This window comes from Arachis ipaensis, chromosome B3 (genome assembly GCF_059453495.1).
Source record: "Arachis ipaensis isolate K30076 ecotype BB chromosome B3, ASM5945349v1, whole genome shotgun sequence".
Classification (NCBI taxonomy): Eukaryota; Viridiplantae; Streptophyta; class Magnoliopsida; order Fabales; family Fabaceae; genus Arachis; species Arachis ipaensis.
In genome coordinates, this window is record NC_142438.1 from 51,412,462 (window position 1) to 51,438,727 (window position 26,266).

The 26,266-nt window shown below is 32.4% G+C and overlaps 1 protein-coding gene and 1 non-coding gene across 2 annotated transcripts; both read left to right on the forward strand.

Annotated features, from left to right (window-relative positions):
* Positions 1–2,327: 2,327 nt before the first annotated feature.
* Positions 2,328–2,435, forward strand: LOC148570625 (small nucleolar RNA R71). Its single transcript, XR_015908657.1, has one exon. It is a non-coding gene; the product is annotated as a small nucleolar RNA R71 (small nucleolar RNA).
* A 9,248-nt stretch (positions 2,436–11,683) lies between these two features.
* Positions 11,684–14,962, forward strand: LOC107630455 (serine/threonine-protein kinase RIPK). The gene is made up of 5 exons (XM_016333585.3): positions 11,684–12,397; positions 12,630–12,765; positions 12,848–12,984; positions 13,081–13,204; positions 14,149–14,962. Exons 1-5 carry the CDS (start codon positions 12,014–12,016, stop codon positions 14,721–14,723), a joined length of 1,356 nt encoding a protein of 451 aa, XP_016189071.1. The 5' UTR covers positions 11,684–12,013; the 3' UTR covers positions 14,724–14,962.
* Positions 14,963–26,266: the final 11,304 nt, after the last annotated feature.

Below are 26,266 nucleotides of genomic sequence, written 5' to 3' on the forward strand. Positions count from 1 at the left end.
TTGTCTAGTGTTCAACGCCAGCAAGGTACCTGCTCCAGGGTATTCTGTTTCTAGTTCTGATTGTTTTTATTTCTGTTCTAACTATTGCACATGATAACAACTTAAAAGGGAAAAACATGAAAATTAAAGTGATATAACTTGGATAAACTTAATGAAAAACAAGAAAAACTATAATTATTGATGGGTTGCCTCCCAACAAGCGCTTCTTTAACGTCACTAGCTTGACAGTTAGCTCCTTACAGAGATGAATAGGGGCTCAGAATTTCACCGCTTACAGTGAACTTCTTGCCTATGCTCTCATGGATGAGCTCCACATGCTCTAGAGATAGGATCTTGTTCACTGTGTGTAAAATGACTGGGTTGTCAGAGAAGACAATTCTCATGCCAGGTGAGAGTCCTTCAGTGGGGATCTTCTTGTCCCTCCAGCCCTTAGGTACTTTCTTCTTAGTACCAGTGTTCTCAGTACTTGATGATGGCCACCTAACACCAAACTTAGAATTGGTGTCTGGGGGTTTTGTATAACTTTGTACCGAGAGAGAGGGTTGGAACACTAGGTGTTGCACAACTATATCTCTTTTGTCAGAAGGAGAGTTAGGGCTAGGTATCTTGAATAGGATACAGTCTTCATGCAATTGCAGGACTAGATCTCCCCTTACTACATCAATGATGGCATTGGCAGTGGCTAGGAAGGATCTTCCAAAGATGATGGATTCATCCTCTTCCTCCCCAGTATCCAAGATTATAAAATCTGCAGGGATGTAAAGGTTCTCAACCTTTACTAAGACATCCTCTACCTGACCATAAGCCTTTTTCATTGACTTGTCTGCCATCTCTAGTGAGATTCTTGCAGCTTGTACCTCAAAGATTCTCAGTCTCTCCATTACAGAGAGTGGCATGTGGTTTATGCTTGACCCTAGGTCACACAGAGCTTTCTCAAAGGTAATGGTGCCTATGGTGCAAGGAATTAGGAAGCGTCCGGGATCCAGCAACTTCTGAGGTAGTTTCTGTTGAACTAAGGCATTGAGTTCCTTGGTAAGCACTGGAGGTTCTTCCTCTAATGTCTCTGTGCCAAATAACTTGGCATTTAGCTTCATGAGGACTCCTAGGTAACGAGAAACTTGTTCTTCCTTAGTTTCCTCTTCCTCATCAGAGGAGGAGTGATCCTCATAATCTATGATTTGCAACAAGGCATTCAAGGGAACTTCTATAGTCTCCTCATGAACCTTAGTTGCCTTCAATTCCTTAATAGGAAAGTTTTTAGTGGGCGTTGAATGCCCAGCTGCCCTATTACTGGCGTCTAACGCCAGCTTTTGTGTCACTTTGGGCATTAAACGCCTAGTAAGGCCTTCCTTACTGGCGTTCAACGCTAGTAATGCTGCTTCTTTAGGCGTTGAACGCCAATATTGATTCCCCTTTGGGTGTTGAACACCCAGTAAGGACTCCCTTACTGGCGTTCAACGCCAGGTATGGCTCATCCTTGGGCGTTGAACACCCACTAAAGACTTCCTTACTAGCGTTCAACGCCAGAGTTTTCCCTTCAGATTTGGCCTTAGCTTCTACAGTGATGGTCTTGCACTCTTCTCTTGGCTTTACTTCAGTGTTACTTGGGAGAGTGTTAGGAGGGGTCTCAGAAATTCTCTTACTCAGCTGACCAACTTGTACCTCTAAATTTCTAATGAAGGACCTAGTTTCTGTTATGAAACTGTGAGAGGTCTTAGAGAGTTCAGAGACTATGGTTGCTAAGTCAGAGAGGCTCTGCTTAGAAGTCTCCATAATCCATATGTTCCTGAGAAGATGGGAATGATGGTCTATTGTTGAACCTATTCTGGTTTGTTCCACCTTGATTATTATTGAAGCCTTGCTGAGGCTTCTGTTGATCTTTCCCTGAAAGGTTAGAATGATTTTTCCATGAGGAGTTGTAAGTGTTTCTAAAGGATTCTCATATATAATTCACCTCTTCCATCATGGGTTGATTTGGATCATAAGCATCTCCTTCATAGGAGGTATCTTGAGTGCTGCCAGCTGCAGCTTGCATTCCAGTCAAATGCTGAGATTATATTGACCTGTTGGGTCAAGATCTTGTTCTGAGCCAGTATGGCATTCAGAGTGTCAACCTCCAGGACTCCTTTCTTCTGAGCTACGCCATTGTGTACATGGTTTCTCTTATAAGTATATATGAATTGGTTATTTGCAACCATTTTAATGAGTTCCTATGCCTCTTCAGGCATTTTCTTCAAGTGGAGTGATCCATCAGCAGAGTGGTCCAATGACATCTTGGACATCTCAGATAGACCATCATAGAAGGTACCTAGGACAGTCCATTCTAAGAGCATGTGAAGAGGACATCTCCTGATCAATTGCTTGTATCTTTCCCAAGCTTCATAGAGAGATTCACCCTCTTTTTGTCTGAAGGTTTGAACTTCCACCCTGAGCTTGCTCATCTTTTGAGGTGGAAAGAATTTGGCCAAGAAAGTATTGACCAACTTTTTCTAAGAGTCTAGGCTTTTCTTAGGTTAAAAATCCAACCATATCCTAGCTCTGTCTCTAACAGCAAAAGGAAAAAGCATAAGCCTGTAAACCTCAGGATCCACTCTATTGGTCTTAGCAGTATCACAGATTTTCAAGAATTCAGATAGAAATTGATGTGGATCTTCCAGTGGAAGTCCATAGAATTTGCAATTTTGTTACATTAGAGATACTAACTGAGGCTTAAGCTCAAAGTTATTTGCTCTAATGCCAGGTATGGAGATACTTCTTCCATAGAGGTTAGAAGTGGGTGCAGTGAAGTCACCAAGAACCTTCCTCGCATCTCCTCCATTATTCTGTTCAGCTGCCATGTTTGTATTTTCAGTTTCTTGTTTGAAAAGTTCTATGAAGTCTCCTCTAAAGTGTTGTGCTTTAGCTTGTTGTAAACGCTTCCTCAGGGTCCTCTCAGGTTCAAGATCAGGATCAAAGAGTGGTTCTTTATCTCTGTTCCTGCTTATAAACAAGAAAAAGAAGAACAAGAAAGAAAGAGAATGGGAGTTTCTATGTCAAAGTATAGAGAACTCCCTGTGAGATGTGAAGAAGAAAGAAGAATGAAGATAGGGGAATGGAAAGAAGAATTCGAATAGAGGGGTAGAAGAATCCAAAAATTTAAGAAGTAAAAAGAGAAATTAGAATTAAAATATTTTTTGTTTTTATTTTATTTATTAATTGAATTAAAAATATTTGAAAATTAAAAGATGATTTTCAAAAAAGAAAAGAGAGTAGGAAGTAAGAAGTTTTTAAAAATAGAAGAAAGAGGAATTAGTTAGGAGGTTTTAAAAAAGAAGGAAGAGAAAACAAGTAGCTAATTAAGAAAGATTTGAAAAGATAAGATAGGATATTTGAAAAAGATTTGATTTTAAAAATTTTGAAATTTTAAACAAAATAAGATAAAGATTTGAAAATAAAGTTGAAAAGATAAGATATGGTGAAGATTTGAAAAAGATTTGAATTTTGAAAAGATTTGATTTTGAAATTTAAAATTAAGATAAGATAAGATAATGACTTGAAATTTAAAGAAAGATAAAAAGATAAGATAAAGATTTGAAAAATTTTTGAATTTTAAAATTTTAAAAGAAAGATAAGATAGGAAAGAATTAAATTAAAAGAAAAGATTTGAAAAAATTTAAAAATATAAGATTTGAAATTTGACTTTACTAACAAGAAAACACCAAACTTAAAAATTCTTAAATCAAAATAAGAAAGGAAACAAGATTTTCGAAAAGTTTTGAATAAAGATAAAAAGATATTTTTTTACTTTTTTTTTGAATTAATGAAGAAAGAGAAAAACAACCAAAAGATACCAAACTTAAAATTTTTAGTTCAAAGACACTAGCTTTTTCGAAATTTTAAGGAAAAACAACTAAACGACACCAAACTTAAAATTTTTAAGACCAAAATAAGAAAAGAAACAAGAACAACTTGAATACCAAGAAGAACACTTTTTTTAATTTTTGAAAATTTTTAAGGAAAAAGATGAAAACAGACAGGACACCAAACTTAAGAACTGACACTTGACTCAAACAAAAGACAAAGAAAAGATGGATTTTAAAAAAGTTTTTGAAAAAGAAAACAAAAGACACAAACAAAAATAAAAAGTACTTAATCTAACCAACAAGATAATCCAGTAGTTTGTCAAATCCGAACAATCCTCGGCAACGGCGCCAAGATTGGCAAGTTTCGCACAGATAGATTGGCAAGTGCACTGGATCGTCCAAGTAATACCTCAGGTGAGTGAAGGTCGATCCCACGGAGATTGTTGGTTTGAGCAAGCAATGGTTACCTTGCAGATCTTAGTCAGGTGGATAGAAAATATAGTTGTCACGAGAAAACGCATAAAACAGATAAATAAATAAAACGTTACTAGATAGGTGTGAAATCAATGGTATGAGAACGGTTGAGGCTTCGGAGATGCTTCTTCCTTTTGGATCAACTTTTCTCACCATCTACTCCAACTTCTGCTGATTCTTTCTGGCAGGCTGTAAATGATTAACCCCGGCTCAATGGCCGTTAATCTCCTCTACTTCAGATCAAACGACGGGTCAGCGGTCATCCAATTTGAACGGGGGTGAAGCTCTAGCAGTCTATTCCCTTGGTGATCCTACTCAAAACGCCACAGACAAGGTCGGATCTTCCAGATAAGAGAATGTTGCTTCTTTGGTTCTAGCCTATAATATAAAGGCTCTAATCGCCCCGTACCTCGGCTGCACTGATGTCTCCAAGTACCCAACGAAGTCATGGATTAGCCGTCTAAGAGATGTATAATCAAGCTTTTGGTTCATTACTATCCCATCAAGGACTCGCAAGAACTCATGTGGAAAAGGGATAACGGTCAAGTTACACTCCCAATCCATTAAGATGAAGAACGAAGATACATCTTAGAATAGAATCAAGCATAGATTGAAAAAGAATAGTGATATTATTAATCCATAAGAATCAGCTAAGCTCCTAACCTTAACCTAGGAGGTTAGTGACTCATACTGTACATAAAAGTAATGTATTCGAAAATATGACATAAATGTCCTGAACAAGGGTGATCCTTGTTCTATATAGACTAATATGATAACTAAGAATTACAGAAATAAGATAACTAGTCCTATAGTGCGAAAATCCACTTTCCGGACCTACTTGGTGAGTGTTTGAGCTGAGTTTGAGTGAAGCCACGAGCTAGTGCTCCCTTTTGGGCGTCCAACGCCAGCTTTGGACTCCTGAATGGGCGTTGGACGCGAGCTACCCCATTTTGGGCATTGGACGCCAGGAATGGGGCTGGTAGTTGGTATTGAACACCAGTTTTGGGCCTTCATTTCCAAAGCAAAGTATAGAATATTATATATTTCTGGAAAGCCCTGGAAGTTTTAGCTTTCCATAGCCATTGCGAGCGCACTATTTGGACTTCTATAGCTCTAGAAATGCTCCTTCGAGTGCATGGAGGTCAGATCCTGATAGTATCTGCAGTCTTTTCTCTGTCTCTGAATCAAACTTTGCCAAAACTATTCAATTTCAACCAGAAAATACTTGAAATCATCATAAAACACACAAACTCAAAGTAGAATCTAAAAATATAAATTTTGCACTAAAACCTATGAAAATATAATAAAACTTAAACAAAATATAATGAAAACTATATGAAAATGATGCCAAAAAGCGTATAAAATATCTACTCATCAGTAGCTCTTCCAAGTTCTCTTGAAGCACTATATATTCTGATCTGCAGTCAACGAACAAAGTAAATCTTTCTTTGATATAGTACTATTATTAATATGTTTTATTGTCTCTCCTATTAATCATATTTTACCTTCTTATTTCTTTCTTAGTTTTGATTGCATGATATATATGATGAAATGGCTGGAAACAATTGATCCTGAAAAGATAAAAAATGGGAAGTATAGATGTAAAAATTAGAAACGGGTAACTAATTTCTTTCTTAATAAAATTTTGTTTATTTCTTATTTTAGTTGGGTTCAAATTAAGTAATTTCTTTCAATTGAATTGTAGGAAGAAATAAATGCTTTCAGGCGGAATATAGTCCAACCATTCTCTTGCACAAGATAAATAAATTGAAAAACAAATTCATTAAGGCATCTGGAGCGATAAGACTCCCAAAGTCATCCGCTGCTCTCTCAAGCCCTTTTTGTAAATTCTCATCTGGGGATTTAGAAAGTAATAGATTATAATTTCAATCATTGACTCGTTGTAAGGAATTGTAATTAACACTAATTTATTTAACTCGTAAAAAAGCAAACATTTTTCTTTGACTCGTTGTAAGTGTTAATGTATATATTTAAAAATCTTTTTTTAATGTAAATATGTTAATGTTAATGTAAATGTTAATGTTAGTGTTAATGTTTATATTTGTTGGAACTGTCTGGACTGTATTGAATGAATCTAAGTTTACAGTGAATGGATTCAATGTATTTATCAAACATCAAGAACGCCAAAAAACACAAATAAATCAAAATTAATGCACGAAAACAAAAAAATGTATATATCATTATTCAATTTCAAAAACACCTAAACTATTTGACATAACACAATTGCAGAAGTAACAATTCAATAAAACATGAATCCAAATTAACTCTCATTATATGACTAGAACCCAGATGAACCAAAATTTAGTCTTACATGAATCAAAATTTATGTTAATAAAAATCGAAACTTTTATAATCCTCTCCAGGATAATCCATATCCTGTGCATCAATCATTGATCCACCATCTAAAAGGTTCAACTGCAAAAAAGAAAATAAATTATATACTAGCAAAATGCACCAACAAATTTTTCCCTCATCAAAAGCAAATCAATGTTACCTCACTTAGAGCTAGCTTTTTCTTTTTCTTTATTGCATTTGCAATCTTTTTTTCCATATTTGATCCTAATCTGTTCTTGAGACGGCCTCTTGTTCTAACATGTTGGGGGCTTTGAAGGTCGTTAACATCACTCAACGTAGCGTCTTAATGAGATAACGAACATTTACTTTTATTTTTTGCTTGATATTTTTGCATCTCGTCCATGACATTATCGAAATCCCAGTGCAGAATTCTAGTCAGCTCCTCAGATTTTGACGCAAATTCGCAAATATTGTGCGACCGAAATACCAAATCATCGAATCTCTTGCTTCTTGACTCCAATAGAAGCTCGTCTTGGCTGCTTTTGATATGTGTGTGCCTCCTCTTTACGTTCTTACTCCAGCATTCCAATATATATTTTGGTGCCACTTTATCTACTCGCTCAAAGCTTAAGGCACTTAGAGAATGGCAGCATAGTATCCACCTTGACTCAAACAACAAGAACTGGCACTTTACTTCGCGTGATACTGTGTCATATATAACAACAAACTTGTTGAATGTTAAGTTAAAAACCTGCTCTACAACTTCGTATGCCATAAAACCTAGAGTGGAATGCATTGATCTGGTGATGCAATTCATCTTTCCTCTGAATTGTGCTTGAACTTTCCTGAACTTTTAATGAGTATACATGTGCTGAAATAGAGCCTCTATTGGTGATTTTATTGCACACAGTATTACGGTGTGAAAATCTGCAACATCAAATTCTCTCTTTCTTTATTCTCTGCTTCCTAGGCAATTATCATATTGTTTTACAAATTGAATCAAGGAGATATTGCATGTGATAAACTTGTTAAAAAAAATATACATGGTCTCGCTCTTTTGTGTGCTTTTCATCCCAGACCAAAAGTGGTTATCCAGATAAATTGGAATCTATAAATGACGATCTTCAAAAAGCTCTGCAAAATGAACCGAAGTTAGACGTGCAAATGAACCGAAAGTTATACTCATTTTCATCGAAAAAAGTAACAACATTAAATGATTCGAATTAAACCTCAATTACCTGAAAGCCATTTATTGCCTCCAACACCATACTTTGTGACAAAATCATTCCAATTTTTGTTGAATGCGTCTTTTGTAAACGAGTTCTAAACAACATAACTCATCTCTTGTTCGATTTTTTGTGTCGCTTGTAGCCATTTAATTTGCTTGGGATCTTCTTCATGTTATGCCAAATGCACCATCGGTGAATTATTGTTGGCATACAGGTCTTAATATCCCTTTGCATCGATGGGCATTGATCGGTAAGAATTCCTTTTAGTGCCTTCCCTCCCCTGCAACAAAGCCAACATTCGAATAACCATTGAAATGACTAGATGTCCTCATTTTTCAACAAAACACATCCGAGAAGTGTCGACTGATCGTGGTGATTCACACCCACAAAAGAACCAAAAACCAGATTGTACCTACAAAAATGGACACTCAGAATAGTTATGAACCAAAATTTGTTGGCTATATGCACTGAAAACTATATCGTAGAGAACGGAATACCTGTTTGTGTTGTAAGTAGTATCAAATGAAACAACATCTCTAAAATATTCGTATACAGCCCTACTTCTTGCATCGGCCCAAAATACATTTTTAATGGAGTGATTAGCGTCAAGGTTAAGCTCAACAAAAAAATTTGATTCTTCTCTTTCATTCTTAATAAGTATTTGCCAAATTCTTTGGCATCGTCTTGTTTGAAAATATTTCGTACTTCTCTTGTAATATAATTTCTCACATATTTTTCAATAAAATTTAGTTCCCGATGACTGTCTGTTGCTCTACAAATGACTGATATATTTTACTCGATCTGATTCTGGCTTCCTTGTTGTTTTTAATGGTACGACGCACAACATTCTTAGCTCCCTGTGTTGTTTAAGCATCTCTACTTGATTTAGACAACAACAGTGTGAATGATTCAAAACAACTTTTGAAATTATCCAAAGACCAACATCCTTTAATATATGTACATAAATTCTAGTTGGACAGTTTATTCCAGCTGAAGAGTTTGTCTTCAGAGTTGGAGATATCTTAGATTTTTACTTCCCCTATCTACTACATGTAATATTAGTTGATTCTTAATCTCATCTCCTTTCTAAGTGGTGTTCCTTATTTTCGTAGAAAAACTGACAAGTTTAGAATAATCTTTGTAGAACTTTCTAGCTTCTTCTAGTGTCTTGAAAGTCATTCCAACCTTTAGGACAAACTGTTCATCCACAACACACCTGGACTGTAAAATGAACTAAAAATATTGTCATAACATGTGCATTCTGTAATGACCAATAAACCGAAACATATGCATTCTGTAAATTCAGAAACTCCTGCATTCTATTCACTATCACTTTATTCAATTGCATTCTATTGCCATTCAATTCAAAATAATTGAAGAATGAACCGAAAATATTATCAAAGCAAAACCGTTGTATAATACCAAATGAACCAAAAATTGTCCATTATATAAATTCAAATTTAGAAACACCTACGTCTAGAATGAACCGAAAATATTAGTAAAACAAAACCAATGCACAATACCAAATGAACAGAAAATTGTGTTCATAAACAACTGAATTTAGCGATTGCATTCCATTCCATTCAATTCAAAATAGAATAATCCAAACCTCGACCACTTGATTCGATTCAGAAGAATAATCCAAACCGCTCTCATTCAACTGATTTGAAGTTGAATCATTCATTGTTTTGATACGCTATTGAAATCTAAAAACGAAGAAGAAATCTGAAATCTAAAAACGAAGAAGAAAACGAAGAAGATAAATGCAATGCAGATCAAAGAAGAAAATGAAAAACATAAATGTAATGCAGATCAAAAAAGAAAATGAAGTTTTATGTTGAAGAAAACGAAGAAGAAAAGTAGAGAAATCAGAATAGAGAAGAACGACGAGAGCTTTACGTTGAGAAAGAGAAGCTCTATATTGAGGAAGAAGAAGCTCTACGTTGAGAAAGAGAAGCTCTACATTGAGGAAGAAGTTTTACGTTAAAAGGTGAGGGCGCGTGATTCAAAAAGAATTTGGTTGACTTGGTTAGAGAAAGAGTCCTGCTAGGAAGCCAATAGAATATTTGTACAATGCGTACAATGGCTATATGACATAATATCCATATCTCTAATACTCCCTAAATCTCCATTGTACACATTGTACAAATATTCTACTGATTCCTTATACTTTCTCTTAGTGAAATTACATGGATACAGAACATTATTGAGTAAAATTATATACTTGTGACAAATTTTTTTTCCTCCCTATTATAGTATTTATAGTAAATGACAGAAAATTTATTAGTAAAAATTTTAGTTTGATTTATGCTGGTCGAATTTAAGTCTGATTAGACTTTAGATTTAATTTAAATTTAACTTTCAGCAATGCTAAAAAAAGTAAAAAATAAATCCAAACGATTTAAACTTATTTTATTTACTATTCACTAATTTTAGTAATCATTAATGATTACTAAATAAATTAAAATAAATTTAGACTAATTTTATATTATCTCTCAATCATTATTGTTTAATTTTATTGGGCGAGCATGCTTCCAGAAAAGGCATACTTGGACTGGCTATTACTGTCATGCCTCGCTAGCTTGAAAGCTAGGCCATAATATGTTGTTTCGTCATTTTTTGTATTTATTTAAGACAACTGAACAAGTTGCATTAATTAATTTGTATTTGAGCTGCATCATCTTCTAGAAACCGCAAACCAACTCTATGCTGAAGTTGACCAACCAAGGATTTTATTTTCAATACGCTGAAGAACAAACACGCATAAGAAAAATAAACATGTAAATAAAATGTATACACATATAATCTCCTTGATTCACGAAATTGGCCTTTTGAGTAGAGGACTAGGGAAATAGAATGGAACGTATGTGAAAAATGTTTCGGAATTCACATTATATTGTAGACCTAACTTTTTTAACATTTATCTATTTAGATTTGGTGTGATTTTACCCTGATCGCGGTTGAGAATCACGTTCAATCAAATAATAATGGTCAAAAACAAAAATGTCAAGTGAGTTTAATATATAGTAAAACATATATACACATATAATTATTATTTGGTAATTTGAGTATGAGAAATTATATTTACGTTGCTTTTTAATATATTATTAAGTATACACTTTCATTTTATAATAACAAAGACAATTTTATGTGATTATAATTCAAATGACATAATTTCTCATATTCATTTAGAGGTCTTATCTTTGTAAAAAAAAAAAAAATAAAGATAATTTTTTATTCTTCTGTTTGTTTGTTCTCCTTTTTTTTCTCGATATATTTTTCGGGGCTACTAGAACTCCTCTTTAAACAGCATATGTTGGAAGAAGGTCAACGATAACCCAATGAGTTAAGCGAAGGGGTAGGGAGTAAAAATAGGATTTTTAAATGAATATTATTTGCCGTATGAAAATATTTTGGTCCGAAGAAAGTGCAGCTTTGCAAGACTTTGTAGTTTATGTCACATCTATCCCTTTGGAAAATTAGAGGAAATATTCTTGAAGGTGCTTTTGAAATCGGAAAGGTTGCAAATTATTATTACATATATAATAAGATAAGAAGACGAGCCAAAAAAGTTCCCTTTCCAAACTTATAACCATTAATGCATCAAAGTCAAGGAACGGAGGGTAGGCATGTCATTTTGCTTTGATAATTACATGGTAGACTTGGGGTTCCCCATTTAAATCAAATAATAATAATCAAAATCTTAATTAATTAAGTTGTTCAAATCTTTTGGTCTTTTCTTGCTTGCCAAACAACCACTACATGCAAGTATCGAAAACTTCTCTCTTTCTATAAATATACACGCACACACAATTAAAGAGTGCAAGTATTCCAAATTGCATATACCTACACAACTAATAAAAAAGAAATTAGAACCTAGACGGAGAAAAAATCAACCAAAGAAAGAAGGTAGAAAAGCCTCTCCATTTTTCTCTTGGTGCAGTTGAAGATTTTGAATATTAGAACTCTCTTTATTTTACATTCTCTCTTGAAAAGTCCAAAACCTCATTTTCCATTTCCACCTTACCACGCACACACTATCTCTCTCGATCCTTCTTACCTAACACTCTCATATTCCCACCAAGTGCATCACCATATAAATATACACTAGTATCACATCATATCGATTCATTGATAGAAGAAAGAAGAAGAATGACATTCATGAAAGGAATATGGAAATCAATGTTGCCGGGTTGTTACAAAGGAGAGTACCCATCAAGAAAGCCGAAGAGAGTGGTTTCGACGAAGCCAATATGTTCGCAGAGGATATCAGTGAGTGACTTGAGCTTCCCAAGCACAACATTCTCGGAGGATCTGTCGATGTCGCTGGCGGGAACAAACCTGCATGTCTTCACGCTGGCTGAGCTCAAGCTCATCACTCAGCATTTCTCGTCCAGTAACTTCCTCGGTGAAGGCGGGTTCGGACCGGTTCACAAGGGCTTCATTGATGACAAGCTTAGGCATGGCCTTAAGCCTCAGCCTGTTGCTGTTAAGCTCTTGGACTTGGATGGCTCCCAAGGCCATAAAGAGTGGTTGGTATGTATATATTAATATAATCAAGGGATCGGAAGTCGATTTTATACCTACCTTTGCAAATAAAATGTTATTGTGTACGCAAGTGTAATTGATCACATTATTATAAATATAATACCTTGGTAATTAATGATATAATAAGTGGTTAATTATGAATTTATGGTAATAATTAGTGTTTTTTGACTTGTGGGTTCTAAGTTCTAACCTTGCTTGTTTTGGTTTTAATTTGCAACAGACTGAAGTAGTTTTCCTGGGTCAACTAAGGCATCCACACCTTGTGAAGCTGATTGGATATTGCTGTGAAGAAGATCATAGGCTTTTGGTATATGAATACTTACCAAGAGGCAGCTTAGAAAATCAACTATTTAGAAGTAAGATATTAGCTAAATAATTAATTTTCTTTCAATAATAATCTTCATATTGGATTAATTAATTTACTTCTTTTTTTCCCAGGATTCTCAGCATCATTGCCCTGGTCAACAAGAATGAAAATTGCTGTTGGAGCTGCAAAGGGTTTAACCTTTCTCCATGAGGCAGAGAAGCAAGTCATCTATAGAGATTTCAAAGCTTCAAACATATTGTTAGACTCTGTAAGCATTAATAATATATAAATAATTTCTCTCTCTCTCTCTCCATTAGAATAATTATTTATTGAACTCATTCAATATAATGAATTATGGTTTTAGGATTACAATGCAAAACTATCTGATTTTGGGTTAGCAAAGGATGGTCCTGAAGGAGATGACACCCACGTTTCAACTCGTGTTATGGGAACCCAAGGCTATGCTGCCCCGGAATATGTCATGACAGGTATATTTTATTTCTTATTCAATTCTAACTTTTTTTTTTATTTGCTGTGCTACAATTCTAAATATATATACATACTCCATTTTCATTTTTTTGAATCATATATACATCCATACATATACTAATTTAGGCATTAACACTAGAAGTGATGACTTAGATCAATATTATAAGGACAACCATGCTATGCTATATTATAAAAAAATTAGATCTCATTCGTATAAAATATATATATATAAATATAAAATATTTATTAAAATGGCATTTTGCAGTTTCTAGCGTTTGAATTCAAGAATTCTGTTGACCATATTAATTAATTAGTAATTACACATTTTTTACTATTACCTACGTTTAACTGATAAAAAGATAAATTTATACGTGTTTATTAATACACTAGTTACATATAATTGTATTGTATTTTATATACATAACAAAAATGTACACCAATTATTCTATTCGTTCTCATTTATCTATCATTCTATTAGATAAATTAAAATAGAATAAAACAAAGGAATACAAGTTTAGCAAATACCTATATATAATCAAAATGAAATGGATATTGTCATCATTTTTATTTTGACAATAATACTCTATTTTTTAACATATTTAAACAAAAATATAATGAATAAATAACATGTAAGAGAATGAAAATATTCATTCTCTAACTATAATCAGAAACATATATTTATTTAGCTTTTATTACACCATTGATCATGCACCGCCATTTTACATTTGTCCACAAAAACAATCTTAGGAGAAAAAACACCTTGACATTTCTAATGATAGTTAACTGCTAACACGGTTGTTGTCAACTTGTACCTAACTCAATTTTAATAATTATTAAACCTTTACCTCAGAATTAATTGTAATTTATTATAGCATAGCTAACGAACAGTCTAACACATTAATGTTCATAATATCTTATATTTATTATATTTTTTGTTGTGTAGGTCACTTGACAGCAATGAGTGACGTGTACAGCTTTGGGGTAGTATTGTTAGAGCTTCTAACAGGAAGAAGATCAGTGGACAAGAGTAGGGTACCAAGGGAACAAAACCTTGTGGAATGGGCAAGGCCAATGCTTAATGACCCAAGAAAACTTGGAAGGATAATGGACCCTAAACTTGAAGGGCAGTACTCTGAAATGGGATCAAGAAAGGCTGCAGCATTGGCCTACCAATGCCTTAGCCATAGGCCCAGGAACAGGCCCACTATGAGTGCTGTTGTTAGGGTTCTTGATCCCCTTCAGGACTTTGATGATATTCCAATTGGGCCCTTTGTGTATACCGTTCCTAATGAAAGTAATAATAATAATAGTGGTGTTGAATCTTCTTTTTCTCCTTCTCCTTCTCCTAACAAGGAGAAGAAAAGTGGACATCATCATCATCATAGGCGACCACATCCACTTGCTAAATCACCTAAGTCACCAAGGCCACATTCACATTTAAATTCAGAGAATGAGAGACACCACACGAATAGAAGATCATCAACAAGTGAATCAGATTCTCCACCTTCGCATAATTAGTTAGTATTTACTATGCGTGGCGTATAATATAAATATCTTGTTGTACATGTATATAGATATTTTTCTCGCAACCATGTTTTTTTATTTAATTTTGAATATATGGTGCGTGCCAACTGCTAGCTACCCTAACTGGCCAAGTGTAATGAGCAAGAGTGAAAAAGAGAGAAAAACAGAGGGACAAAATGAGCATGCAAATCTGTAATAGTCATTGCAAGGAAAACATGTTTGAGTTTTTTTAATGGTTTTTTCATTATTCTTCTTCTATATATTTAATTTAGCTTTCTTATTATTAGCTTGTATAGTAAGGGGTTTTTTATTTAAATTAATTAAGTATTTTATTTACTAAAATGTGCTACCTGTAAAATATTTATGTTTTTTCACTGTTATTATATATCTTGAGTATATAGGCAGAAAACAAATAATCACATATAGTTCAGATACTATGCCGTCAATAAATATATTTCTTTTAACTGTTTATTTGATACCTGTTATATGATTAAATTTTAATACATGAAGTAAATAATATAAAAAAAAAGTTGAATGCTACCCAACTCCTCTAAAATAATATGTAAGTTATCCTTCATGATGTGTTAAATTTTAATTGGTCATTATTTTAACCAAGTTGGGTTATTTTGTAATTTATTATTTGAAATGGGTAATGGTATAATTTTTTAAAATATCAAAATCTCATTCCCGTTAATTGAAACACATTTCCACTCCTTACTAACATAATTAATAGTTAATTTGGTTATTAAATTTTTTTATTAAAAAAATATATCTTTATTTAATTACATAATAAAACATACATTTATATGTAAAATATAATATAATAAACTAAATCTATTCAAGGTACTGAAAATATAATTAAAATCATGAACATATAAATATAATAATAAAATTTGTACTCTAAACAAGTAAACATATGTTTATCATACATAAATTATTTTAAAAAATTGAATAAATTGTTAAAATTAATAACAAAAATTTAAAATAATAAAATTTAACTTTCTTATCGTATTTTTTATAATATTTTATTTTTTTAATTTTTAATTTATTAATACTTTATTATTTAATTAATGATTAAACAAATTATTTTTATAAAAAATTATTTTTTGTATTATCTTAAAAAAGAGACTAATATAACAGTTTAAAAAATTACGTAAAAATAATATTTTAAATAAAAATATTTAATATTAAAATTTTTAAATACAAAAATAAATTGTACAAATATTTAACAGATAAATATGAAATACATATCTAAAATAAATAAAATATATAAATAGAAATACTCTTGAGAAATAGAGAATTATTTTTGTCTGTTTTATTTATTTTAGCCATGTATTTCATATTTATCTCTTAAATATCTATACAATTTATTTTTGCATTTAAAAATTTTAATATTAACTATTTTTTATTTAAAATATTATTTTTACGTTACTTTTTAAACTGTTATATTGGTCTCTTCTTTAAAATAATATAAAAAATAATTTTTCATGAAAATAATTTGTTTAATTATTAAGTAAATAATAAAATACTAATAAATTAAAATTTAAAAGAATAAAAATACTATAAAAAATACTTGTAAAAAAGTTGGATTTTATCATTTTAAACTTGTGTTATTAATTTTAACCATTTATTCATTTTTTAAATAATTTATGTATGATAAAAGATATGTTTATTTGTTTAGAATATAAATTTTATTATTATATTTGTATGTTCCTGATTTTAATTATACTTTTAAGGACTCTGAATAGATTTATTTTATTATATTACATTTTGCATATGAATATATATTCTATCATAATTAAATAAAGATATATTTTTTAATAAAAAAAATTTAATAACCAAACTAACCATTAATTATGTTGATAAAGAATGATCCACTGCAGGAAGAGGGATTGAATGAGAGGATAGGAGATAGTGATAAGGTCAGCACTGGCTATATTGGGAAGCACGGCAAAGTTACGACGAGAATTTAACGACGTTGTTAAGAGACGACGACGACGACGTTGGTGCTTCTTTGTCACGATGGCGATGGAAGGACGGAAGCTACGCGATGAAGAAAGAATGCAGGTGTTGAGTCTACAGCGGAATTTTGACTTCTAATAGATAAAAAGTAATATGAAATTGAACACTACTCACAATAATGCATTCGCTATATATTTTGTAAAGAGGAAAAACAATATGAAAGATTTTTTTTAACTAACTCTATAAGATGATGTGAATAAGGATATTGTTATTGTTACTGATATCAATTACAATTCTTGAGATGTATATATAGTATCTCTATGCTATAACTTCAACGAATAAGAATAAAATTCTCCGACAAAAACTCCTTACTAAACATTTTGAGTTTTCTCCTATTAAAACTCATTTTTTTTACTTCCTAAAATTACTATTATCCTTCCTTTATTCTCACAATTCTCCACCTCGGTCACAATTTGAAATCTACTCAAATTTTAGACGATCAAAGTGTGGTATTCATATCTGGTTGCATCATTTTTACAATGACTGCCTACGTGCCCTTGTTCAGGATCAAACCAATCGTAATTCCTCTATTTCTCCATGTATTGCCTAACATGAAGCAATATTGAGCAATTCCAAACAGTGTTAGAACTTGTTTCCTGACACTACTTTAGTCAACATATCAGCAGGGTTTTCATCTGTGTCTACTTTTATAAGAGAAATGTTACCTTTCTCTATAACATCGCGCACGAAGTGATATCTTACATCAATATGCTTGGTACGAGCATAATGAACCTGATTTTTAGCCAAATGAATTGCACTTTGACTATCACAACTCAGATTCACGCAATCTTGCTTCAACCCCAAATCATCTAGAAGACCCCTTAGCCACAATGCTTCTTTTACCCCTTCTGCTACTGCCATGTACTCAGCCTCTATAGTAGATAGTGCCACTGTAGCTTGTAACATTGATCGCCAACTAACTGGAGCACCTTGTATTTTATATACATAACCAGTCGTAGAACGTCTTCTATCTAGATCACCAGCATAATCAGAATCAACAAAGTCGCTGATTTGACATGATTTTCCACTAAAGCATAAACCTGTGTCAATGGTACCCTTCAAGTATCTTAATATCCACTTGACTGCTTCCCAGTGTGCCTTACCCGGGTTTGCCATGAACCTGCTAACAACACTGACTGCCTATAAAATATCTGGGCGTGTACACACCATAGCATACATTAGGCTACCGACTGCGCTAGCATAAGGTACATTTTCCATGTAAGCCTTATCCTCTGCTGTTGTGGGAGATTGTTTACTAGAGAATCTAAAATGTGGAGCCAACGGCGTTACCACGGATTTAGCATTTTTCATTTCAAACCTTTCAATGACGCGCTCAATGTATCCTCTTTGGCTTAAGAATAATTTTTGGCTTGATCTCTCTCTCTTTTAATTTTCATGCCTAATATTTTTCGTGCAGCACCCAAGTCTTTTGTTTCAAATTCTTTACCAAGTTGAACCTTTAACATATCTATCTCTACCTTGCTCTTAGAGGCAATAAGCATGTCATCCACATACAATAGAAGATAGATATAATCACCTCCAGAAAGCTTACGAATGTATACACAACAATCATAATTATTTCTGGAAAAATCTTGTTTTAACATAAAGGAGTCAAATCGCTTATACCATTGCCGAGAAGATTATTTCAATCCATATAGCGATTTCCTCAAGCGACATACCTGACTTTCTTTACCCTCAACCTTGAAACCCTCAGATTGATACATGTAAATTTCTTCCTCTAAGTCACCATGCAAGAATACAGTCTTCACGTCTAGTTGTTCCAACTCAAGATCACCATGAGCGACAAGACTTAAAAGCACCCGTATGGAAGTGTGTTTCACCACATGATAAAATATCTCATTGTAATCAACACCTTCTTTCTGTTCAAATCCCTTTGCTACTAACCTAGCTTTGAATCTTGTACCATCTGACTTAGTAGGATCTTTTTTTCTTTTATACACCCACTTACAACCAATTGCAGTCTTTTCCACGGACAATGGGACCACATCCCATGTCATGTTCTTAAAGAGATTGCATCTCTTCCCCCATAGTGACCAACCAACTCTCTCTATCTTTGTCTTTGATAGCATGTTTGAAGGTGACTGGCTCATCATCTTCCACTGAGAGTGCATAATCTACCAAGTTTAGCTGCCCATAATGTCTCAAAGGCTTGTCTGACCCGAACTTCTGAATAAATTTATAATTTCTCTTTGGCCTAGTAGATGCCAAAGAATCCTGCTGCTGCTGTTGTAATGCATGTGCATTTTCTCGCTGAATTTTCTCAATGTCAAGTTCATCCTCTGCGTCATCTCGAGTAGCATTAGGATGCTCCACCTGAACATTATTAGAGTCTATTTGTTGGTATTTAGACTCTATCTCCACCACTTGAGTATTTGAAGTTTTTCCAACATCACCATCATCTGGCACCACATCTTTAGACAAAGCTACCATAGATCGTTCATCAAAGGTAACATCCCTGCTAATTACAAACTTAGAATCATTTACACTCCAAAGGCGATAGCCTTGAACCCCTCTTGGATACCCCAAAAAGATTGCCTTCTTAGCTCTATCATCAAGCTTATTATCTTTGACATGATAATAGGCTGTGCATCCAAAGACTCTAAGTTTCTCGTAATCTGCATGTTTCCCTGACCATACCTTATAAGGTGTGTCTCCATCTAGAGAAGAATGTGGGGATCGATTCACTATGTAGCAAGCTATAGCAACCGATTCTGCCCACCATTCTTTGCCTAACCCGGAATTAGAGCGCATACACCTTGCCTTCTCAAGTAGCGTACGATTCATTCGTTCAGCGACTCCATTCTGTTGTGGTGTTTCTCTAACTGTCCAGTGTCTTGCAATGCCTTCTCGGTCACAGAACTCCTTGAAAGTCCCATCCGTGTACTTTGTGCCATTATCAGATCATAGAGTTTTCAGCTTCCTACCTATCCGGTTTTCAACCATTACTCTCCACCGCTTAAAAGTATCGAATACCTCATTCTTATATTTGAGGAAGTAAATCCAAACATACCTGGAATAATTATCAACAAAAGTAACAAAATACCTGGAACCACCCTTGGAAGTAACTTTAGCCGGGCCCCAAACATCAATATGCACGTAGTCTAACAACCCTATGCTTTTATGCTTGCTTGTAGAAAACTTCACCCTATGTGCCTTTCCATACACACAATGCTCACAAAATTCCATTTGTGGTTTCTTCATATTCTTCAACAAACCTTGTCCACAAAGCAATGATAGACCTTTTTCTGACATATGTCCAAGCCGCATGTGCCATATTCTTGTGCAATTTGTTTGATCTCTACTTCCACCGATTTCAACTGCTAACTCACCTGTGACTGTTATCCCCAAAAGAGAATAAAGATTACCGTGACGAACTCCCTTCATCACTACCAAAGAACCACGAACAACTTTTAGTACCCCATTTTTCGCAACTATTTTGCAGCCATTTTTCTCCAACAAACCTATGGAGATAAGATTTTTCTGCAAGTCTGGAATATGCCTCACATCCTTTAAGGTTCTTACTCCTCCATCATGCATCTTGATTCTTATAGTACCCAACCCCACAGTTTTACAAGCATGATCATTGCCCATTAAAACTGTGCCACCATTTATGCTTTCATAGGTAGTAAACCACTTCCTATTTGGACACATATGGTGAGAGGCTCTTGAATCAAGAATCCACTTACCGGAGATTTCATAAGATTATTCTGTTACAGAGTAACAATCTTCCTTATCATTTGAGACGTAGCTTGCTTCTTGCTTTTCTTTTGGGTTGTTGTTGTTCTGTTTCTTGAAAGTTATCTTCTTATTTGGACCATTTGCTTTGAAATATCCAGCCTCACCACATTTAAAGCATGTTCTCTCCGCGTGAGGTCTAGATTTTGGTCTAGACTTTTCACGCTTATTACCTTTTCCTCTTTCATTAGTCCTTCCTCTAGCCGCGAACAATCCTTGTGCTTGATCATTATACTCTCTTTCATTTGAAGATGACATTACACTTGTAGCAACCTTACGTAGATCATCCGCTAAAAGTGATGCCCTCGTCTCATCCATGGTCAGAGTGTCACCCACCAGCATCAATGTCTACACCAAATTTTTATAGGAATTCGGTAATGAAAGTAACAATATGAGTGCTTGGTCTTCATCATCAACCTTCACATCTATATCCTTTAAGTTTGATATGATCCTGTCAAACTTATTAATATATTCTCGGATTGAGGTGCCTTCCTCCATCTTGCATGTATACAATTTGGATTTTAAGTAGATCCTGTTAGTTAGAGTCTTCGTCATGAAGTTACTCTCTAACTTTAACCAAATGCCTGCTGCAGTTGCTTCTTCATTTACCAAAAAAGCAATATCCCTCTCAAGATCTAATTATTCCCAATCCTCATCTTTCATTTCCTCTGACTTTTTCACTTTTTCTGCCAGTGCCTTGTGTAATTTTTGTGATATAAGCAGATTTTTCATCTGCATCCTCCAATAGGAAAAATTATTTTTCCCATTGAACTTCTCGATTTCATATTTGCCTACTTTGACATTACTACTAGTAGAAGCCATTATATTCAAAATTGAATTTTACCACTCAAATAATGAATAATATAACGTTGGCTCTGATACCAATTGTTGAGTCTACAGCAGAATTTTGACTTCTAATAGATATAGAGTAATATGAAATTGAACACTACTCACAATAATGCACTCGCTATATATTTTGTAAAGAGGAAAAACAATATGAAAGATTTTTTTTTAACTAACTCTATAAGATGATGTGAATAAGGATATTGTTATTGTTACTGATATCAATTACAATTTTTGAGACGTATATATAGTATCTTTATGCTATAACTTCAACGAATAAGAATAAAATTCTCCGACAAAAACTCCTTACTAAACATTTTGAGTTCTCTCCTATTAAAACTCATTTTTTTTACTTCCTAAAATTACTCTTATCCTTCCTTTATTCTCATGGCAGGAGTGGAAAGGTGCTTCAATAAACGGAAGTGGAGTTTTGATATTTTAAGAAATTATATCATTATCTATCTCAAATAATAAATTACAAAATAATCTAACTGTGGTTAAGATGATGACCAATTAAAATTTGACACATAATGAAAGGGAACTTACATATTATTTTAGAGGAGGTTGGGTAGAATTTACCTAAAAAAAATATTCAATTAAATTGACAAGATTATTCAAAACTAAAATATAACAAAACAACACAAATAAAACAATATTGTCATTCCTAAAAGTACAAGTATACTCTATGTGATCATTCCAACTTTCCTACACAAAAAAGTACGTGTCACTAGCCCACCCACCATCAGCTCACCCCTCCTTACTCCTGTCATCTCATATTGTCACCTAAAATAAATAAAGTTAGACTAGTGTTGCTATAATAAGACACAAAATAAACACATGATAAATAAAAGATAAACAAATTTACTCGGATTCATTAAAAGATGGAGAGATAGAATTATCATCAGTATCACTATCTTCGTCATTCGTATCGTCTTCTTCATTCAAATTTTAAAGTTGAAGTACCGGGAGGTCGACAATGTCAATCTTTTCTAAAAGTACAGTAAAAATGTTTGAAATTTTAATTTCAGATATTAATCTAACAGGTTTGATTTAAGATTTTGGAATGATTCCTCTTGTACATCGTCATTTTCTTCAGTCTCAACCATACCTCTTGGTTTGCATTTGGTCATAACTCTCCAATTAGACCTAGACCTTTTGGGGTATTGCATGTAATATACTTACCGTAAATTTTGTGCTAGGATGAATGAATCATATCTATCATACTTTCTAGAATGATTAACCTCGATTATCTTATAGTCTTTGTGCATGTGAGTGCCTTGAGGCCGTACGTGATCATACCATTCACAATTGAATATGACAATTCATTTGATTAAGGACCCAGATACTTAATTTCTAAATTTTTTTTCAACAAACCAAACCAGTCATGTTCACCTTACCCAGCATCGCCCTTCAGAAAAATCGCCGTGTTGTTGGTTGCTCTTCTTCGAACATGTTCTGGTATATGAATTTTCATTCTATTGACCTTTATCATAGTCCAACTAGTTCATTGTCTATTAGGACCCTCAAATCATATTACGCAAGTGAAGACATATTACACCATTGCGGGAATCCTGGCATATGTTTTCTATTCCATAGAACATCTCAAACAATCTCCAAATTTCATCGACTTCAAGACAATTTAGAAAAATGTATAAGTGGGCTAAGATTAGTTTTATGAAGTCCAACCAACTGGTTTATTTCCTTTTCCCGAGCATGCTAACTTGATTGAATATAGACAAGGTAGGTTCAAACGAGCAATCACCACAGGAGTCAATATTACGCCCAAGTCTTGTGCGATTAAATTAGACGTGAGGCTTAAAATAGTAAGAACAAAAGTAAATGATTTCCTTCGACAAGTACGTCTTACACACAGATCCTTTTACACTAATTTTATTCTTGATCGACCTCTTATAAATATTTATTTGACGTTCAAATGGATACATCTATTAATATTATATCAGGCCACAAACACATACTTCGTATGCCAAGTAAATAGAGAGATGTTTCATGACATTAAAAAAGACAGAAGAAAAGATTCTTTTTAACTTAGCTTGTATAGAATGACATTAAAGAATCCTATGGATAACTTTAATTTTTATTTTTTTTATTTTAATTAACTTAACCAATATTTTTCTTTTTATTAGCAAAAAAATTGTAAAGAAAAAAAAATTCTTTTATGATGAGTCATTCTATCAATCTGCCAAAAAGTGAAGCAGGGTAGAATTTTTATATCGCCTTCTAAAAAAGAAGAAGCAGACATGTTCATTTAATTTGTCATCCTACCTATTACGTAATTTTATACAATGGCGAATTATTTTGTTCATATTGCATAGCTGATATTAGTGAACTTATCTTTTTAAAAAAATAATTAGTCAGTAATAAACTAATAAAACATTCAAATAATTTTTTAACCCAATAATTAGATAAAGACAAGGAAAAAAAAAAGGAAAAGGGAGAAAAGACAAAGTTGACTAAATATTTATTAGAGAGTTATTATCCTAAATTTTTTCTTTATAAAATGACGAGAAAAACTTCACTCTCCTTTAAAAGATATCTAAATAATATTTCTCTTTTTCTGCTAGATTAAAATAAGCTATCTTTTAGTCCAATAGACCAAAATATCATTCAATAATAATTATATTCATATAAAGTAGTAATAATTATTTAGTTGATTCAAATTTTATTATTAATATAAAATATATATTTATAATAATGTAATAAATTTTATTTATTATGGTGCATAATATAAAACATTTTAATTGAAATGACTATAAAATATACAAAAATGGGTCAAATTATACGTTTAAACAAATGTCAAAAAAAAAAAAAAAAAGACTAAACATGAAAGCTTATTAAGTTTTTGAACTTGTGAACAGTGAAAGATAAAAGTTACTTCTGTTTTATGCAAATTAATGTAAGATTATTAAAAACAATTTCTAAGGTTTTAAATCAAACTTAAAAATTATAAATGAAAAAATGAGTTCAAAAGAGACAGCATACAAATGATGAATATCAACTCGACCGAACCCTGCCTACATATTTAGTCCTCAATAATAATAATTGAGAATTGCACTGTACTGAAACATTGTTATAAGAGAGTCTTCTAAATAGCCCTTTTAAACTTTCACAATACAATTAAGGTTCTAGCATGGTGAAAATATATGAAGGATCTTAAAGGATTTGGGTACACAAAAGAATTAAATAAAATTCAGAAACTCTTCGTAAATATGCCCTTTTTGCATAAGAGCCCAAAACTCTTTAAGTAGGAGAAAAGGAGCGTGATAAGTACATGACACTCAAACTCTTGCAGATTTTAGGATAAATTTGTTCAGCAAACTTTAAAAAATTTACATTGGTCATTTTAAAAACATTCAAAAAAATTTTTAGATTAATAATTGTTTAATTGTATTAAAAATTATAATTTTAAACATTTAAATATGTAAAATATAATTACAACAAGTTTTTAAAATAAATTAACTACATCTTAACACTAATTTTAAGAAAACTAATAAAATATGACTTGTATGATTAATTTATATTGTTTGATGTTATTGGACATCAAAAATTAGATTTTTATATTAAAAATTATAAAATCTCATTTACTTCATTTTAAATGACTAAAAAATCCTCCTTAAAACTCTTGAAGGTATAACTATGTTTGATTATGTTAAATATTATAATCTTAATTTGATTATTTTTATTTTTTAGTTTTTTTTTTTTTTTTTTTGTGTCTATCTGATTATGAGAATGTTAAAATTTTAATTTCATTATAAAAATAACAAGAGTAAAGTATCGTTTTTGTCCTCAACGTTTGGGGTAAGTCTTATTTGTGTCCCTAATGTTTAAATTGTCCTATTTGTATCCTTAACGTTTATAAAAGTGATTCAATGTTATCCTACTATCAATTATACTAACAAATCAGATTATATTTTTCAATTATATTCTCACTTGTATGAATTCATTCTCAATTAGGTCTCACTTGGATGTGTTCGATTTTAATATTATATCCACTATTTGTGTTTAGATTCAATTATGTCCCTAGAAAAGTGAATTATGTAAATGTTGTATGAATTAGTTTCAACATTTGATGAGCTATTTTTCGGAGTAGATTATCGATTCTATCCCAGACATTTGTATTCTAACTTCAAGAAGAGATTTTTAAATTTCAAACTAAAGCGCTCATGATGTGTAATTGATGGCAGGATAACATTGAATCACTTTTACAAACATTAGGGATACAAATAGGACGATTTAAACGTTAGGGACACAAATAGGATTTACCGCAAATGTTGGGGACAAAAACGATACTTTATTCAAATAACAAAATATTCTTTAAAAATTAAAGTAAAAAGATTAAATTATCCACTTCAATGGTATTATTTATATATATAATTTAATAAATAAAATTTATTAATTTTTATCTAATAAAAATTATTATATAATTTTATTAATTATTAAGATTATTCAATTATATTTATACAACTTAAACTTTTAAAGGAGATTATTAATGACCATGTTATTGGTCAAAAAATTTAATGACTCCATATGACTTGATGTAAATATTTTATTTGGCTCTTTATTATTTACATCTACTTTATTTAAATAAAAACTAACTTCATTTAAGTAAGTGTTGCATGTTTGAATTTAGTCTTGCACATGTAGTAACTTATTAGCTAGTAACAAAATTTTAAATAAAACTCCAATCCACAATAGATTAATTTTTAACTTGTTGGGTTGAGAGATATCGTAAAAAACCAAAAAAAAGAAAAAAAAAACTCTAACATATAATCGAAAAATTAAAATACAATCAATTATGAATTTTGTCTATAGAAATAATTATTAATGAAATCTAATCGAGAGATATATAAATTATCATGGAAATAAATCATGTGAATAGAGATTTTGACTAAGGGACC